A 20,644-nucleotide genomic window follows, 5' to 3' on the forward strand; every position below is an offset into this window, starting at 1 on the left:
TTTTACACTCTTGGAAAATCTTTAAAGGTTTCATTTTTGTTTTTTTTATTTTTACATGCTGCATATCACAAGTATGAGAAAAATATATATTTTTTATACAGTGATTTGCTTTTTACTTTGATTAATTTGAATATTATCTGTTATTTATACAGCACCAGCATATTCTGAAGTGCTTTACCAAGATTATCATTTACACCAGTCCCTACACCAGTGGAATTTACAAATTTAGGTTCCTATCCCATTGTTGCATGTCATGGACTCTTTAATCAGGAGCAAATTGTAGGGAAAAGTAACGTACCTAGAGTAAACCCACACAAACACAGAGAGCACATACAAATTCATTGCAGATGTTTACCAAGCCGTAATTGAACTCAGAACCCCAGGAATATAATATAATTTAACATTGTACAGGAAAGGGATCCGTTATGCAGAAACATGTTATCCAGAAAGCTCCGAATTACCGAAAGGACATCGCCCATAGATTTAATTTTTTCCAAATAATCCAATTTTTAAACAACTATTTTCTTTTTCTCTTTAATAATAAAACAGTACCTTGTAATTGATCCAAACTAATATATAATAAATCCTTATTGGAAGCAAAACCAGCCTATTGGGTTTATTTAATGTTTACATGCTTTTCTAGTAGACTTATGGTATGAAGATTCAAATTATGGAAAAATCCATTATCCGGATAACCCCAGGTCCCGAGCATTCTGGATAACGAGTCCCATACATGTGTGAATGCAATAAGAATCTTAAAGTGTAATCCCTACTAGAACAGTAAATGATGTCTAATCTCAGTAAAGGGATGCTGAATATATCGGTGCTATAAAATATAGGTTAATAGTACTAACAAATCCTACACTATAATAGTACCGCAGATTGGGTAGAACACTGTATAGGTTTTTTTTTAAGAAATCTGTGTTTATCATAAATTTACTGGTGGTATCCAGACCCAAGTTGGAGAGGTATGTTGCACATGTTAAGTATATAAAATATACCTGTATATAAAAAGAAGCACATCTACTACAGGTCTAACCATGTAAAAGAATGCTGCAAATCTGAAGTGTAAGAAGAATATGTAGAATATATAATTGTAGGCACCTTGTCAGTGTGGGATGATCCATGTCATTAAATATGACAGCTGAATTGTTAAGATGAAAGGGGGAGAGTCATTTCAGAACATTTCATATTCGTATATCATCTGAATCTTTCATCCTTGTAAAACATGGCTATAAATGACACAAACCATCTTACTGGAAAGTGTCACTTGGGGGGAAAAAAGCTGCTTGTGTCAGTAAAATTCCCCCTGAGACGCATGCTAGGTTCTCTTACATTCCAAATCCATCAATCTAAATCCATCCTATAAGTAGAATTCTGCTAAAAATAAAAATACCCTTATTTTAACATGGGCTTTAATTGAGCAGTAAAAGGCTAGGCTCCTCGCATACTATAGTCAGTACCTGGAATTCTGTTATCCACAAAGCTCCAAATTACAGAAAGGCCATCTCCCATAGACACCATTTTATCCAAATAATCCGGTTAGTGTGTAAGGCACTCTGAAAGAGAGCTGCTGAGTTGAAATGGGGGTCTGGAACTGCTAAAAATAGGCATTTTTGTGCATTGTGCTTAAAGGGGTTATTCAACTTTGAGTTAGTCTGAGACAATTTGCAATTGATTTTTATTTTTTAACATTTGTGCTTTTTTAGTTATTTAGCTTTTTATTCAGCAGCTCTCCAGTTTGCAATTTAAGCAATTTGGTTGCTCGGGTCCAAATTACACTAGCATTATGCATTCATTTGAATAATAGCCTGGAAATGAAAAGGAGTCTGAATAGAAATGTGAGTAATAAAAAGTAGCAATAGTAATAAATGTGTAGCCTTACAGAGCATTTGTTTTTTAGATGGGGTCAGTGGCCACCATTTGAAAGCTGGAAAGCTGATAAATAAAGTGGTAAAAGTAATAAAGTTGCTTAGAATTAGCCATTCTATAATATACTAAAAGTTAACTTAAAGATGGACCACCTCTTTAAAGGAACACTCAAAATAATTTGATATTTCTTTTTGGGTTTGCATCCCCTTTAAAACACAACCCAGTGAAAGAAACAACCACATCCTTACGTTCTAGCTCAAGGCTCGTTTAATATAATGCTCAATTTCTCTTTCCATTCTAATGCATTCATTTGCTAAATGTGCACTGATGTTCTTCCTCATTTGCCATTTCAGGGTTTGTTGTCTATTTTGCGTAAACTGAAAAGTGCCCCCGACCAGGAGGTAAGAATTCTGCTCCTGGGACTGGACAATGCCGGCAAAACCACACTGCTCAAACAGCTCGCATCCGAGGATATCAGCCACATCACACCTACACAGGTAAGCAATATCATGCTGTTCCACATAACAGCCCCTTTCTTATAGTCTCAAGCAAATAACAATGCACACACTTTGTGTGTATGTGTCCCTTTTTTTAACTAGAATAGTCTTTTTTTTCCCATCTCCCTATATTATCTCCTACCGTAGTCATTTATGATTATAGATACATGCATCAGAATAATTATGCATTCAGTTTCTGGGCTACAGATGAATAATATCACAAATAAAAATAGATTTAAAATTTACCATGACATAGATGCCATAACAGAACGGAGCTGAACCACTACTCTGTTTTCAGAAAAAGGTGATAAGGTTTTTACTCCCTTCTATAATATCTAGATTCTTGTTACCCAAGTGGAAAACTATACCCCCAAAATGAATACTTCAGCAACAGTTTATATCAAATCAAGTGGCATATTAAAAACTCTTATCAAACTGGTATAAATATTTTAGTCAATGTTGCCCTTTTACATCTCTTGCCTCATTTTGTGATGGTCTGTGTGCTGCCTCAGAGATCACCTGACCAGAAATACTACAACTCTAACTGTAACAGGAAGAAGTGTGGAAGCAAAAGACAGAACTCTGTATGTTAATTGGCTCATGTGACCTAACAAGTATAGTTTGTTTGGTATGTTTGTGTGCACTGTGAATCATACACCCTTATTTTTTAAAATGGCAGTTTTCTATTTCTGATTACCCAATGGCACATACTACTAAAAAAGTATATTATTATGAAAATGGTTTATTTACATAAAGCAGAGTTTTACATATGAGCTGTTTTATGCAATATCTTTTTTTTATAGAGAACTACATTGTGTGAGGGGTGTAGTTTCCCTTTAAGAAAATGTCAGTCTTGACAAAGCTCTGAGCATATGCTAAACTCTGTGGGTCATGTTTATTACTTACCAAATATTAGGCTTGGGATAATTGATGTCAAAGAACACTTGATTATTGGCATTGGTTTTGTTTTTTCCCCCTAATTCACAGTTATATATTTTTTTCAAAGATAAAAAGCTTGCCAGGATTTAGGTGGCAAGCTTTTAATTTTTAGAAAAAATCTGATCATGGGAAAAAAAGCAACCAATGCCAAAAAGTTTAAGCAAGATAAGAAACTAATTTATGTTTTCTGGCATCAATCATTCCAAATGTGGAGCTTAGTAAGTAAAAAAAATATACTCCAAATCATGCATCTTCTTTGCAGGAATTCACTGAATCCTGGATTTGGTTTGGGGTTCAAGTGTATCCAAGAGTTTTTCAGCAGGATTCAGCGAAATCCAAGCGCGTGGCCAAACTGAATCAGAGGTCAATAAAGTGTGATTTTTGTTCACACAATTAAGTTAATTGTAATATATTTTACCCCCTTTCCTAGGCGGAATCTCTATAAACAGTGGATTCTGTTTGGCATTCAGACACATCCTTTGTGAAAGATTCAGGTTTTAGGTTTTAATACCAAAATAGTAGATTTGTTGCATTTCTACTTCTTGGGCCACTGTGCAAACTTGTCAACATAAAGGCAACAGCATTCATTAAAATTTTAGTTTTATGCTGATATGTATGTATATGTTAAGTAAAAACATAGATAAAAAATGTAAAAATAAAAACGGTATCTTGTTGTGCAAGTATGGGATCCGTTATCTGGAAAATTCTGAATTACGGAAAGGCCGTCTATCCAAATAATCCAGATTTTTAAACATGATTTAATAAAACTGTACCTTGTTCTTGATCTAAACGGATATACAATTAATCCTTATTGCAAGCAAAACCAACCTAATGTTTACATGATTTTCTAATAGACTTAAGAAATGAAGATCCAAATTACGGAAAGATCCATTATCCGGAAAACCCCAGGTCCCGAGCATTCTGGGTAACAGGTCCCATACCTGTACTGTGATGTTGCACAAATTCTTTCTTGCTATTCGCATGAATTCTGCTACCTAGCAACCAAGAAAACCCCACAACAGCCTGAGGTTGCTTTCTCCAGGGATACCTGCATTGCAGTTATTGAGCAGTAATTGTGCTCCTTGTGCATGTATAAACTTTCCATTGCTCTGGAAAACCCTCTCCGGTCATTCGTGCATTATGTAAACATGTTTCTGTTCTATATTCTCTGTATCAGTTGTAGTACGCCTTTAGGGCAGAGACACAGGCTCAGATTCGGGGAGATTAGTTGCCCAGCGACAAATCTCCTCTTCTTTGGGGTGAATAATCTCCCCAAACTGCCTCCCACCGGCTACAATGTAAATTTACAGCGGGATGGCAAATGGTTCGCTTCATTTCCGAAGTCAGCCGAAGTTGCCTCACGAGTAAACTTTGGGCTACTTTGGAAAGGAAGCGCTCCGAGTGCCATCCCGCCGGCAATTTAGATTCTAGCTGGCAGTTCGGGGAGATTAGTCGCCCCAAAGAAGAGGAGATTTGTCGCGGGGCGACTAATCTCCCCGAATCTGAGCCGGTGTCTCTGCCCTTAGCTCTGTGCACTGAAGGCAGCTGAGATAACATTGCAGATTGCAGGTCACAGAAAACAAGGGTTACATAGTATTTGAAGAAAAATGGATAAGCTGAACAACTGCAACTTTTCCATACAACTCTACAAACTGACCAGGTAAAGGAAAGCAAATCCCATGCAGGTCAGTTACGCAAAGGGAAGCTGCTTCAGATAAGTCATATACTATAGATATTATTATAGGTATACTGTAAATGGGATTTGTTGCCATGTGTAACTTTATATATGCTGATCATAGCTCTAATTAGGCACCTTCGGTTTGCTGTGCTTTTCAAAAGCATCTGTTTCCTTAATGAGTTTTTTGTTCTTTGATGTCCTTTTTATAGAGGGATGAACAAAATTGCTCCTTTTACTAAAATGCAATATTGATTCATACTTTCGTACAAAGATTATTACTATGAGTTCCGTTTTCATACCTGCTTCAATGGGACCTATTATCCAGAATGCATGGGACCTGGGGTTTTCTGCATAAAGGATCTTTCTGTAATTTGGATCTTCATACCTTAAGTCTATTAGAAAACCATTTAAACATTAAATAATAGGCTGGTTTTGCTTCCATTAAGGATCAATTATATCTTCGTGTGGATCAAGTACAAGGTACTGTTTTATTACTACTGAGAAAAGGGAAATCATTTTTAAAAAATTGGATTATTTGGATAACATGGAGTCTATGGGATACAGCCTTTCCATTATTCTGAATTTTCTGGGTAATGGGTTTCCGGATAATCGATCCCATACCTGTAATACTGACATGTTCCATTATGGAATGTGTCTGTTTTGCTAATCAGGCAGCACTGTGATTTTCCTTCCTACCTATTGTGCCACCAACAGCCTATAATGACTGCCAACTTGTCTGCTGGTATCAGGAGAGGGAAAGTATGATGATTTCCACGCTATTTTAAAAAAAAAAATTTAATTAAATAGCCTTTAAAGGATAAGTAAACCTTAAAAATAAGTGAATATAAAATTGATGAGCATGCTATTCTAAGCACTTTTGCAATGTACATTCATTATTTATGGGTTTTTTTAATTCAAAGATATTAAAGGAGACATGTACTGTTAACATCAATTAATTTTGTTACAACAGCTCCACCTGCTGGTTGTTTTCTGACCAGTCTGACCACCAAGTAGTCAAGGAAGTTGTCACAAAATTAATTCATGTGAACAGTACATTTCCTTTAATATGTTGGAATTAAAAAAAAAAAAAAAAATGAATGGACATTGCAAAAGTGCTTAGAACTGCACTCTAATCATTTTTACCTTATCCCTAAAGTTAAAATGAATGCCTGCAAAGACTCTTGGGTAACTTTTTATTGTCTGTATTTTAGGGTTTTAACATCAAGAGTGTACAGTCCCAGGGTTTCAAGCTTAATGTATGGGATATTGGAGGACAGAGAAAAATCAGGCCGTACTGGAGGAACTATTTTGAAAATACTGATGTTCTTGTAAGTATATTTTATTTTTGGATGTGAGAGTATATAGCTACAGGGTTCCAGGGTTTTTACAAGCAACGCAATACATGTTAATGAAACATGCACAGCAAAGATAGCGTCTGCATAAATTAGGAGTCTCTTAAAACACTTATTTGCAAAAGTATAGCTTTTATAACCTTATTTTGTATATAACTAGTTTACTGCAAGCCTGCAAAATTTGCACTGCCATCCCCTCAACCTGTACTGCCCTTTTCCCCTTACTCTGGCGCATGTCTCTGCAGTATTGCTGTTGCACCAGTGACCTCTTAACGAGTGCATGTTGTGGGACGAGCCTGTTCGATTTCACTTTTTGTTCACCAATATTAAAGGAAAACCTTACCCCCAAAATGAATATTAACATGTTAAAGAATCTTACCAAACTGGTATATATATTTAAGTTACATCTCTTGCCTTGAGCCACCATTTTGTGATGGTCTGTGTGCTGCCCCAGAGATCACCTGACCAGAAATACTGCAACTCTTAACTGTAACGGGAAGAAGTGTGGGAGCAAAAAACAGAACTCTGTCTTTTAATTGGCTCATGTGACCTAACATGTTTGGTTTTTTGTTTGCACCGTAAATCCTACAATTTTCTATTTATGATTACCCAATGGCACATACTATTAGAAATGTATATTATTTTAAAAATGGTTTATTTACACGAAGCAGGGTTTTACACATGAGCTTTTTTATGCAATATATTTTTATAGAGACCTAAATTGTTAAGGGGGGGTATAGTTTTCCTTTAACGCCACTAGCAGCAGCTTCAGTTCCTACTTAGCATGTGCCCTTACTTAAAACTTCTCTAGTAATGAATGTGTCAAACTGTAAAAATGGCTTTCTGTAGCTGTAACAGGTTAAAATAAAACTCAAGAGAAATGTGAGCAACTCACCTTGTAACTGCACCTTGTAACTGTTTAAAGTGCAGAGTCTGTGACTAGGCTCACTGGCCTGCTCTTCGGAAATATTAGGGGGGGACAAAACAATTTTCTAAAATGTTTTTTTTAGAAATAAGTAAAAAATTAAAAATAGCACTTGACCCAGTATTTGTTGTGTACTATTTGAAAACAATAATTTTGTGAAGGTGAGCTACAGATTAAAAGAAAATACTGCTGGACAACCTCTAAAAATAAAGTGATCAAGCAATAATCTATTGAGGCTCCGGAACCAAAATGGCTCTGCCTTTCTCCTTGCACCTTTTGCATGCTTCATATTCTTATAGCATTTTAATCAGTATCCTTTTAATTATTTATTTTTTAGATCTATTTGATTGACAGTGCTGACAGAAAGCGATTTGAAGAAACTGGTCAGGTTAGTATAATTGTGTGCTAAAAGAAATAGAAGCAATGAAGTTGTGAGCTTCTGCAAGATATTCTGCTTTTGGCACTGCATTATTACATGGTGTCCCTCAGCTTTAGTTTCCATCACTTTATAACGGATCCCCGCTGATTAGTAGTAGCCTGATTTGAAAAAAGTACTTTTATCTATCTTCAGTTTCCTTTCTGCATTTCAGGAACTTGCAGAACTTCTGGATGAGGAGAAGTTAAGTGGGGTCCCAGTGCTGATCTTTGCTAATAAACAAGATTTATTGACGGCTGCACCAGCTTCTGAAATTGCTGAAGGCCTAAATCTACACACAATCCGGGACAGAGTTTGGCAAATTCAGTCATGTTCTGCCCTCACAGGAGAAGGGGTACAAGTAAGTTACCAAAGATTTAGACATATATTTTACAATTTGTAGAAACTGGTCAGGTTAGTAATTGTTTGCTAAAATAAATAGAAGCAGTGAACTAGTGAGCTTCTGTGAGATATTCTGGTGTTGGCACTGCATACATGGTGCATACACTGCATACATGGTGTCCCTCTACTTTAGTCCCCCACCCATTTAGAAATGTATCAAAGCAATCCGTACCTTTTCATGGTTTCCCTTTTATTTTTTGACTTTCTTATGCTCAATTACCTTCCCTTTTATAATTAGTTTTCATGTTGTTGCATGTTATATTTCAGGGTCATATATTTGCTTACAACGTATTATTTGTGTAAGCTTCATGTGTCATGATTCTAAAACATTTCATCCCACCAGTCATGGTATAGATCCTATGTTCTACTGGGGGATGGACTTGTGCAATTGAAATACAATATTTTAAGTATCTAGGCTGGGGGTCCCTAACTTTTTTTACCCATAAGCCACATTCAAAAGTTAGGTTTGGGGCAGATTCGGGGAGATTTAGTTGCCTGGCCACTCTTCTGCGGGGCAACAATCTCCCAGAACTGCCTTCCGTCTCACGAGGAAACTTCGGGCGACTTCGGAAATCGAAGCACCGCGAGTGCATTAGTGCAGGTGATTCTTCATTCAAGCAGGCTGAAGGCAGATGGATGCAGTTCGGGGAGATTGTCGCCACACAGAAGAGGCTGCCCTTCTGTCTGCCCTTCTGTCGCAACCCTTAAAAGAGTTGGGGAGCAACACAAGCATCCAAAACATTCCTGGGAGTACCAAATAAGTGCTGTGATGGGCTCTTTGGTAGTCCCTATGAGGACTGGCAGCCTCCAGGATACTCTGTTTGGCAGTACACCTGGTTTTTATGCAATCAAAACTTGCCTTCAAGCCTGGAATTCAAAAATAAGCACCGGCTTTAAGGCCACTGGGAGCAATATATAAGGGGTTGGTGAGTAACATGTTGCTCAAGAGCCACTGGTTGGGGATCACCGATCTAGGCCCTGGTTTTGGGGCAGATTGCCTTCTGAACAGTAAGCCACAATGAGAAGGTATTGTTCCATCTGGTTCTGTTCCTAGTGACCTATATTTGCTAGTAATTATTTCGGGAGTCTCCTGAATACAGTCTTGGGTAACAGACAGATGATTAATAGGAGCTTATGTTTGTAGTCTGAGCACAGCGGATCATTTTTAATGACAGTCATTGGTTTTAAACTTTTGACACAAAGACAGCTCTGTGTAAATTGCTATATAAAGATAGGAATTCTTTTTTTTTTTTTTATATATATATCATTTATATATAGTGATTTAAGGCTTCAGTGCTTTAACCTGTTTATCCATGGAATGGAGTCTCCCTCATAGCCTGAACATATGTGAAATAGAAACTTAAAAATTGCCTCCATTTAGGGGGTTGCCCAGCTGAGTTAGTCATGTACCTTAGGGAAATTTTGAATGCAGAAAATAACAGGCCTCTAACATTTGGGTCAAAACAGTGAGATCACGGCCTATTGAGCATGGTGGAAAAGATTGTAACAGTGGAAAGAATGGAGAAAGGTGTACGTCTGTATTATTTAAAACCTCTAGCACCACATCAGAGTCCGTATTCCTGAGCAGTTTAAACCAGACAACATTCTACAACAGCCCAATTTGTAGGGTATTGGTTGTGAAGATGTGTCTGTTTGGTTAATGTGGCACAAAGCACCCTAACTTAGTCAAAATTTGGTCAGACTCCATTTGCCCAATCAGCTGATGCTGATCAAGCTGTTTCCCCAATGACCACAAAATGATTTTGACTGCATTTATATTGTGTCAGTGATAGTTGCATATGACCATGAGGAGGGTGCATAAAACAGAATAAGTCACCCGACACCCAAATTACATCTCCACTGGGCTGTTGCTACCATGCACTGCTTTAAAGGGGTGGTTCACCTTTGAGTTAACGTTTAGTATGTTTACAATGGCCTGTTCTAAGCAGTTTTCAATTGGTCTTCATTATTTATTTTCTATTTCCAATCTAAAAGACAAATGCTGGGTAAGGCTATACATTTAGGGGCTGATTCACTAAGGGTTAAATATCGAGGGTTAATTAACCCTCGCTATACGACTGGGAATTGAAATCCTTCGACTTCGAATATCGAAGTCGAAGGATTTAGCGCAGATAGTATGATCGTACGATCGAAGGATTATTCCTTCGATCGAACGATAAAATCCTTCGAATCGAACGATTCGAAGGATTTAAATCCAACGATCGAAGGAATATCCTTCGATCAAAAAAAGTTAGCCAAGCCTATGGGGACCTTCCCCATAGGCTAACATTGATTTCGGTAGCTTTTAGATGGCAAACTAGGGGGTCGAAGTTTTTTTTAAAGAGACAGTACTTCGACTATCGAATGGTCGAATAGTCGAACGATTTTTACTTCGAATCCTTCGATTCGTAGTCGAAGGTCGAAGTAGCCCAAAAAAAACTTCAAAATTCAAAGTTTTTTAACTTCGAATCCTTCACTCGAAGTAAGTGAATCGGCCCCTTATTGTTATTGCTGCTTTTTGTTACACACCTTTCTATTCAGGCCTCTCCTCTTCATATACCAGCATTTTATTCAAATCAGTGCCCGGTTTCTAGGGTAACTTGGACCCAAGCAACCAGATTGAACCAGCTGAAATTGCAAACTGCAGGACTGCTGAATAAAAAGCTAAATAACTATAAGACCACAAAAAATAAAAAAAAAATTAAAACCAATTACAAATTGCCTTGGAATATCACTCTTTACATCATGCTAAAAGTTAATTTAAAGGTGAACAACCCCTTGAAACCACATTTCATGAATGTATTTGTACTTGCGGATTTTGTTGAACTGTATATTCCAGTCTCCCTTTTGCTATCTGAGGATGCTCGTGTTCAGAGCTAGAAGGCCACAGCTTTACCTTTCTTTCCCTACATCAACGATCCTTCGCCTATGCACTGTAAACCAACAACATTGAACGCTTCTGCGATTATGGAAGTTGTAATTCAGCAGCAACTGGAGGCCCTGCATTTTCTGTAGCTCTGAACTGGAAGAAGCCATCTTTGCAAAACATCATACATTTTGGGCTATTTTTTTTCATCTGCTAAATGTCAAGATGTTTCTGCTGGGGTTATCCGCTATTCTGGGCCAGTGAGCTGAAATTTAATCCCATTAGAAAAACAACAGCGGATTATATTAGGTTTAGGCTGTGTGATAGGTCTTATGTATTTTTATTCTTAAAGCAATTGATTAGCCTTGCTGCTTGTTCTGTCTGTGGCTGCCCTCCCCATGCTCACAGCTGCCTCCTTCATATGTTCTTGATGAATCCATCTTTCCTTTATTGCCGGTGGCACTGTCTCACCTTCCATTCTCTCCCTAACAGCTCAAATCTTCCTTTCAGGTTATCTGAGGGAAGCCTGTCACAGCCAGATCCCTTTTATCCATCCCTAGCTAAGAATAATCCTAATTGACAGGCAGAAAAGTAACTCTTTCACTTCCAGTATTTCTCCCCACTGTACCATCAATGACTGGTTGCTATGGGTTGTTTTTGTAGTTTAGTTGTCATGCACTGCAAGGGACACTAGGAGGAAGCAGAGAGGTCTTTTTGAAGAATAACTTCTTTTTTTGTAGCTTTCAGCATGCTGTGTGTCCTTTCATGTTCTCTGCTCCATGGACAATTAATGCTGCTGGTTTTATTGCAGGACCAGCAACTCTCCCATTGTATGACCACGACTGACGTAAAGTATAATGCGAGAGTACTATTTTGGGTACTGTACACTTGCAAAAAGCCGCCTTAGACTGTAAGAATAGTTCTGTGGCATGCTGTTAAAATGGTAAAAAAAAAAACAAAAAAAAATGAAAGAAAATGAAAATGATCACTAATCTACCCAATAGAGGATATATTTGTAACATACTGTAGAAGGATGCTGGGAATTCAACAGCATCTAGGAAAAGTGTGGTGGAGTTAGGTTTTAATTTCCCTTGACTAGTCTGTACTTTATATCTATCGCATTTACAATCTAACCACTTTAGCACTAGCTATCTATTATACAGCTATGGGACCTGTTATACAGAATGCTCAGGATCTGGGATTTTCCAGATAATGGATCTTTGCGTAATTTATACCTTAAAGGGGACCTATCACATTAGTTAAGCAAAATGAACTTTAATTACACTATAGAAATTATTTGAATCTTGTTTCCTTCAGTCTGGGAATTCATAATTATAACAAGCAGGCAGGAGCCTTTTTGTTTACACTGTTATTAAGACAAGCCTTGTATCATCTCAGAATCTTGTTTGTGCACCAGAATGGGGGACTTGATGTCCATCCCCATGCCCTGGCTGCACAATTAAACGGTGAAGAAAATGGGGGAATGTGGGGAGAGCAGTGACATCTAGTAAGTGATGAATGGAAAGTGAAAGTAATTGTCTGCCCCGCCAGACAATATTTGATTGACAGCTGATATTTTTAAACGAGTTTACAACAGCTATGGATGTTTTAATAAAAAATACAAATTGGGTTTCTTGTTTATTTTGAAAAGGGCTTTTATTATAAAAGAAAAAGGAAATAATTTGAATAATGTTTGATTATTTGCATATAATGGCATCTATAGGAGATGGCCTTCCTGTAATTCGGAGCTTTCTGGGTAACGGTATCCCATATAACGGATCCCATACTCGTAGTTTTTGCATCTGTACCTGGTAACTCTGTATTGGTGATGTCTCTCTTCTGGTGGATCTCACAGCATGGTACAGGCTCTTGGAGGCAGCAGGTTCAGGATTTATCTAATGAAGATATACAATCAATTATCTGGAATGCTTGGGACCAGGAAATGTGTATGTGTGTTTTGCAGATTAATGATCTTTCTGTAATTTGGATCACCGTGGCTTAAGTCTTCTTAAAATAATTGTTTTATTATGAAGGTGAAAAGGAAATCCTTTTTAAAAATGAGAACTACTTGCTAACAATGTACTCTCTGGGAGAGGTCCTTGTACTGGTTGAGTATTTTAGTTGTCTGAATAGCAGGTTTCCAGGTGAAGGATCCCATACTTGTACTGGCTGAGTATTTTAGTTGGCCTAGAAGTTCCCAGACTTTCAATGAGCCTACATTCGTGTAGGATCTACACTGCACAACACTGGAAGCTCATTCAATGGGAGAGATGCCATGAGCAATGTCACAGGCTGCCATGTGTACTTAGATGATATATCTTTGCAGTTCTCTAAGTAACAGATCTATGGATCATTTTGTTCAGCTTCGTGGACATTGCTAGATATCTCACAATGATCTCTCATCAAAATATTTGCCACTGGTCACATGTCTGTGTGGGATGCTAACAAAGCTGCTGGATTGTGTGCTGTGACACAGAACGACTGTTAATCATTAGACCAGGTTAGTGCAGCTAAGTGACAAAGCCATAGCGATCTCTAGCTTCATGATCATGGAATGCACAATGAATATCTTCCAGTGTGGCACACAAGGAAAAGTGTCACACACAAGCAAAACTGTATATTGTAAGTGAATATTGATCAGAATGGAACCTGCAATTTAGTAGTAGCACTTTCTTCCTTAGGTCAGAATGTCCATGTTTGTAGCTGCCAAGGTGCAGGCAGTTGAAGTTCAGTCATAGCTAGAGGGTTACAGCTTGGATTTCTCTGTCTAAAACATTTACTTGTATAGCAGTTAATGGCACTTTGCTTTCCCAGGGCAGTTATTGTATATTGAGATATTCATGTAGTCCCATCACATTATGTACAGTCATATGAGACAGTTTGGGAACCCCTTAATTATTTGGAGTTTTGTTTATCATTGTCTGAGCTTTCAAAGTAGCAACTTCCTTTTAATATATAACATGCCTTATGGCAGTGATCCCCAACCAGTAGCAACATGTTGCTCTCCAACCCCTTGGATGTTGCTCCCAGTGGCCTCAAAGCAGGTGCTTATTTTTGAATTCCAGGCTTGGAGGCAAGTTTTGGTTGTATAAAAACCAGGTGCACTGCCAAACAGAGCCTCAATGTAGGTTGACAATCCCCATAGGGGCTACCAAATGGCCAATCACTGCCCTTATTTGGCACCCCAAGAACATTTTTCATGCTTGTGTTGCTCCCCAACTCCTTTTACTTCTGAATGTTGCTTACGGGTGAAAAAGGTTGGGGATCCCTGCCTTATGGAAACAGTAGTATTTCAGCAGTGATATAAAGTTTATTGAATTAACAGAAATGATGCAATATGCATCATAACAAAATTAGATAGGTGCATAAATTTGGGCACCCCAACAGAGATTTACAAAAATACTTAGTTGAGCCTCGTTTTGCAAATGCAACAGCCTCTAGATGCCTCCTATAGCCTTTGATGAGTGTCTGGATTCTGGATGGCGGTATTTTTGATCATTCGTCCATACAAAATCTCTGCAGTTTAGTTAAATTTGATGACTGCCAAGCATGGACAATCTGCTTCAAATCATCCCATAGATTTTCTATGATATTCACGTCGGGGTCTGTGACGGCCATTCCAGAATATTGTACTTCTCCCTCTACATAAATGCCTTTGTAGATTTCTAAGTGTGTTTAGGGTCATTGTCTTGTTGGAATATCCAACCCCTGCTTAACTTTAACTTTGTGACTGATGCTTGAACATTATCCTGAAGAAGTTGTTGATATTGGGTTGAATTCATATGACCCTCAATTTTAACAAGGGCCCCGGTCCCTGAACTAGCCACACAGTCCCAGAGCATGACGGAACCTCCACCAAATTTGACAGTAGGTAGCAGGTGTTTTTCTTGGAACGCGGTGTTCTTCTTCCACCCTGCAAAGAGTTTTTTGTTATGACCAAATAACTACATTTTTGTCTCATCAGTCCAAAGCACTTTGTTCCAAAATGACTGTGGCTTGTCTAAATGAGCTTTTGCAAACAACAAGTGACTCTGTTTGTGGTGTGAGTGCAGTAAGGGCTTCTTTCTCATCACCCTGCCATACAGATGTTCTTTGTGCAAATTGCGCTGAATTGTAGAATGATATACAGTGACACCATCTGTAGCAAGATGTTCTTGCAGGTCTTTGGAGGTGATCTTTGGGTTGTTTGTAACCATTCTCACAATCCTCCGCATATACCGCTCCTGTATTTTTTTTGACCTGCCAGACCTGGGTTTTAGAGCAACTGTGCCTGTGAAAACGAAGGTTAGTGCTACTGCCACATAAAAATAAATAAATGTGGTACCACTTAATGAAAAAGTATTAAATCAAAAAATGCCAATTGAAGTAAAGAATGAAGGAGAAAACACTCACAGTTCACCTCAGTCCCAAGGTGCAAAGTCAAATTTACTGTGTCCAAACGGAATGTGAGGGTCTCCAAAAAATACGAAAACAAATGTAAAAAAGTCGAATGTATTAGGACATGATACCTAACGCGTTTCGTGCCTATTGGGGCACTTACTCATAGGATAAATGGCAACTGTGCCTGTGGCCTTCCATTTCCTGATTCCATTCCTTACAGTTGAAACTGAAAGTTTAAACCTCTGAAATATTTTTTTTTTTTTTTTTTGTAGCCTTCCCCTAAACCATGATACTGAACAATTTTTATTTTCAGATCTTTTAAGAGTTGCTTTGATCCCATGCTGTCACTCTTCAGAGGAGAGTTAAGCTCCCCATAGACGCAAAGATTTTTCTTGCCGAATGACCGATTTTAGCGAAGTCCGACCAATCCTTCGAAATTATCGTAAAGTTAGTGGGATTCGAACGATCTTGCGATTTTTCATCCGACATTTGTCAGAATATTGATCGCCCAGGTTAAAAAAATCTTTATCGGTCCCAGTGCAATCTATGTTTGCAGGGCCAAGCAGGCAGCTCCCCTTTGTTTTCCTGTCAAATGGTCTTTTTAGTTGATGGACAATTTGTACGATCGTATGATCGTTTTGAGATAATCGCGGTCTCACAATGACGATCGTATCTTTTAAAAATCTTTACATCTATGGCCAGCTTTAAACAGATGTGTATAAGAGCTTTAAACAGAGGCACAACTTGCAATTGGCCACCTTAAATACCTTTTCTCACAATTGGACACACTTGCCTATGAAGTTGAAGGCGTAACTAGCTAATACAACCAATTAGGTTTTGCCAGTAATCAGTATTGAGCAGTTACATGCATTAAAATTAGCAAAATTAAAAATGTATTTTTGCACAGCCAGTTTTTCACATTTGATTTAATTTCATACAATTGAATACTGCTTCACTAAAAATCTTTGTTCAGAAAACACCCCAGATGTTCCTGGGAAATAAAAGACATACCACTGTTATCTGTTTGGTTCAAAGTGAAGTAAATTATTATGCAGGATGAGAGGGGTTTCCAAACTTTTTCATATGTTTTTTCGTATTTACGTGTATTTAAAGGGGTCTTATGCTTATCAGCTTTGTAAGCAAAACATTTAATATAACCTCTAACGATAAAGCAAGGGTACCCCGTGTTTAATAGGGCGGTGTGTTCAAAAGTAAGTTAAGTGTTTAGTTACATAAATCCAAATTTTGAGTGCAGAGGAGATTTATGTTATTCTGATGAGGAACAGCATGGCAGCTTTTATTCAAAAGGATCCTAAGACAAAATAACTTATGCAGAAATGTATATCGGAATATTCTTGAAACATACAGTGGACACAAACCCTGGTAAGGGTTAGTTTACCTTTAAATTAACTGTTAGCATGATGTAGATATTCTGAGACCGTCTGCAGTTGGTCTTCACCTTTCATTTGTTTAGCAGTTTGTTCAGCAGTTCTCCAGTTTGGAATTTCAGAAGCTATCTGGTTGGTATGGTCCAAGTTACCCTAGCAACCAGGCAGTGTTTCGAATGAGACATTGGGAAAGTAAATGGAGAGGGCCTGAATAGAAAGGTAAGCAGGAAAAAGTAACAATAACCATAAAATTGTAGCCTCACAAAGCAATAATTTTTTGACTGCCAGGGATACCAACCTCCATTTGAAAGCAGGAAAGAAAGGCAAATAATTTAAAAAATTATTTTAAAAAATGAAGACCAAATGGGAAGTTGCAAAGTATAGGACATTTTATCACATAGTAAAAGTTAACAGTGAACTATGCCTTTAATAAAATATATTTTCCTTTGTCCATCATCAGCCATCTCCCCCTCACTGTACCACTGATATTAAGCAGCAGTGAGAGAGTAAGAGGATTGGATTAAAATAGCTGACACCATCCTTTTGCTGCAGGAACTGGGATATTACATTATAAGCCGAGTTTTTCAGCATCCAAAATGTGCTGAAAAAGTCTACCTCGGCTTATACTCGGGTCAGCGGTACCCGACCTGAGTAGCTGAGATTGCAGTCACTTTTAATCATTCCTATACCAACAGTACACTTGGAGAGAGACTGCAATATCCCACAATGCCCTCTGTTGGTTATATGAAAGAATAACAGTGCGCCCTCTGTTGGTTATATGAAAGAATAACAGTGACTGCAATATCACACAGCGCCATCTGTTGGTTATATGAAAGAATAACAGTGACTGCAATATCACACAGCGCCATCTGTTGGTTGTATGAAAGAATAACAGTGCGCCCTCTGTTGGTTATATGAAAGAATAACAGTGACTGCAATATCACACAGCACCCTCTGTTGGTTATATGAAAGAATAACAGTGACTGCAATATCACACAGCGCCCTCTGTTGGTTATATGGAAGAATAACAGTGACTGCAATATCACACAGCGCCCTCTGTTGGTTATATGAAAGAATAACAGTGACTGCAATATCACACAGCGCCCTCTGTTGGTTATATGGAAGAATAACAGTGACTGCAATATCACACAGCGCCATCTGTTGGTTATACGAAAGATTAACAGTGTCTGCAATATCACACAGCGCCCTCTGTTGGTTATATGAAAGAATAACAGTGACTGCAATATCACACAGCGCCCTCTGTTGGTTATACGAAAGATTAACAGTGATGGCAATATCAAACAGAACCCTCTGCACATGGTAGTGGGACAGTGGGACAATGCACACAGTAATCCATTTGGCAATTCTCTGTCACCATCAACTTTGCAAAGAAGTCCGGTTGATCACTGGGGGGGTCGCTTTGGCAGAATGTGCGCTGCTGGGAGACAGTTGTGTCTAGGCTTATACTAGAGTCAATAAGTTTTCCCAGTTTTCGTAGGTAAAATTAGGTACCTCAGCTTATACTCGGGTCGGCTTATACTCGAGTATATACGGTAATCCATTAACACCTACAGTAAAATAAAACGTGTATGGGTTCCCCAATTGCTGGTGGTCCTCTCTAGGGAACTAACAAAATTATGGGAACGGGTAAAGCAGCCTGGGTGAGATTTGGGGTAATATTTGCTGCTTACATTTTGTTTGTATTTGTTATAATCGTAGGCACAGAGGTATCATTGTGTGTTTGTTTGTAAAATACGCAAGTCTAGGGAACCTTAATAAATAAAATATATTTGTTATAATGCCCTACACATGAGCCCACTGTATAGTTTATGTTCCATATGTTAGAAAATGGAGGGGGAACCCGTTTACCCAAAAATAATTTTACGGACCTTTGCAGGCTATCACCCTGAAAAAAAGGAAAAGACGCCAGAGTTTTTTTGAGATTTTGCACTAAAAATTGAGGAAGTGCTATGCCTTCAATATGGATTTATTATATATGTTTCTGAAATAATCAAGTTTATCTTCACTATTCCTCTCTCAGCATCTGTTTCTCCTTATTCTGTCTTCATGCAGCAGTTGGGTGTCAGATGAATGATCCAATATATCTTATAGGGGGGGGGCTTCCTTTCCTAGCAGATGAGTTAGAACTCACATAACTGATTCCAATACAAACAAAAGCTAACAAAATAACTGTGTTTTTCACAAATTCTGCATGTAGAGAGACATTATGTCTAGTGATTTTAATAGAGTGAGCTCTAATACATCTTCTAGGCAAAAGGAGCCCCCCTATAAGATATATTGGATCATTCCTCTGACACCTAATTCCTGAATGAAGACAGAATGAGGAGAAGCAGATGCTGAGAGAGGGATAGTGAACATAAGCTTGATTATTTCAGAAACGATACAGAATTTTTAATCGATTGTAATTAGAAAGTTTCTTATTTCAGTATGCTGAAGCTTATATTACATTTTTATTTTTGCGATAGTTCTCCTTTAATTATTGCATCCCTTTAAAACTACAGACGTCTGGCACATCCTGGCTCCCTGCTACCTTTGGATGCCTAGTCTGGAACCTCTGACTCTCATGAGTACAAATATAATATTCCATGACCATGACCAACATCTGCTAGGAGACGTGACCTGCTGCCCCTCTATCCTTCTGCAAGTCCAGATCAAGTAACTTCACAACGCCCCTTGTATGGCTGCTGATCTGCTCTTTTATTGTTTTATAGCAGCTCTGCAGCCGTAACCAGAGATTCTCTTTCTCTGATGTGTGGCCGATAAAAGTCTACAGTTCTTTTATGTAGGATTCCATTATAAACAGGGACTGACACACTGTTTTATCCTCATAAATATAAGAATATAAGGCCCTTTGCTAAGTATTATTGGTGTGGCCACTTCCAGTGTAATGTCAAACAAGAAGAAAAATAAAGGTTTAAAAGACAAGGAAAGTCTAAAATAGAATAAGGCTAGAAATGCTGTATTTTGTATACTAAACATAAGCATGAACTTACTGCACCACAAGCCTAATCAAACAAATGATTTATGCTTTCAAAGTTGGCCACAGGGGGCTGTCATCTTGTAACTTTGTTAAACATCTTTGCCTGACCCTGACCCTGACCCTGCACATGCTCAGTGTGGTCTGGGCTGCTTAGGGATCGTCATAAACAAAGCTGCTTGAATTCTGCATGGCTGATAAGTAAGGCGGGGGCTCCCCCTGCTGTTCATAAGTATGATTGTTTCCCTGCTCAGCAGTTAGGGACCGTCTGACAATTCCTATCCACAGCAGTAAATGAAGGGAGAATTTCACTGCATACAGTCAGGTTTCTTATAAAAATGGTGCACATTTTTTAATTAATGTATATTGGAGATAGGTTTCTTTATCATTAAAGAAAGTAAAAATGGGATTTTATTGTTTTGCCTTTCCTTGTCCTTTAAAGAACAGATTTGCAATGTGTATATTGTATCCTTTAAAATGGTCCTTATAATTTGCTTTTGCACTTGTTTAGCCACATCCTAAACCTGTAAGACAGCCAGTAGGTAGCATAAAGACGGTAATATAATAAAGAGTCTTAAAATATCCCACATCTAGTAACTAGTGATGGGCGAATTTACTCACCAGGCATGGATTTGCGTTGAATTTCCATATTTTCGGCACCCTCTAATAACTCTAATAAACTATTTTGACGCCCTTTCACTTGAACTTCGCAAATTTTTTCGCAAATATTTCGGCAAAGCAAAACGGGACATATTGGCTAATCACTGCTAGTAACCCATAGTAACCAATCAGGTTTTTGTTTTCAAGTGGCTGACCAGTAAATGCTACCTGCTGGTTAGTTGCTATAAAGTATTTATTACATTACCCCCTAAGACTTTTTCTGTGCTCTCAGACTTAAAGGAACAGTAACACTAAAATGTAAGTTGTTTTAA

General features: G+C 38.0%; 1 protein-coding gene across 1 annotated transcript in view; it reads left to right on the top strand.

Annotated features, from left to right (window-relative positions):
- arl3.L (ADP ribosylation factor like GTPase 3 L homeolog) overlaps nt 1-20,644 on the top strand; it is a 33,037-nt gene that overhangs the window by 3,546 nt on the left and 8,847 nt on the right. The window contains exons 2-5 of the mRNA XM_018241677.2: nt 2,226-2,369; nt 6,198-6,314; nt 7,601-7,651; nt 7,854-8,039. Coding sequence (XP_018097166.1) covers nt 2,226-2,369; nt 6,198-6,314; nt 7,601-7,651; nt 7,854-8,039 — 498 coding nt within the window. The remainder of the gene's footprint in view (nt 1-2,225; nt 2,370-6,197; nt 6,315-7,600; nt 7,652-7,853; nt 8,040-20,644) is intronic.

The sequence above is a fragment of the Xenopus laevis genome, chromosome 7L, assembly GCF_017654675.1.
Source record: "Xenopus laevis strain J_2021 chromosome 7L, Xenopus_laevis_v10.1, whole genome shotgun sequence".
NCBI lineage: Eukaryota > Metazoa > Chordata > Amphibia > Anura > Pipidae > Xenopus > Xenopus laevis.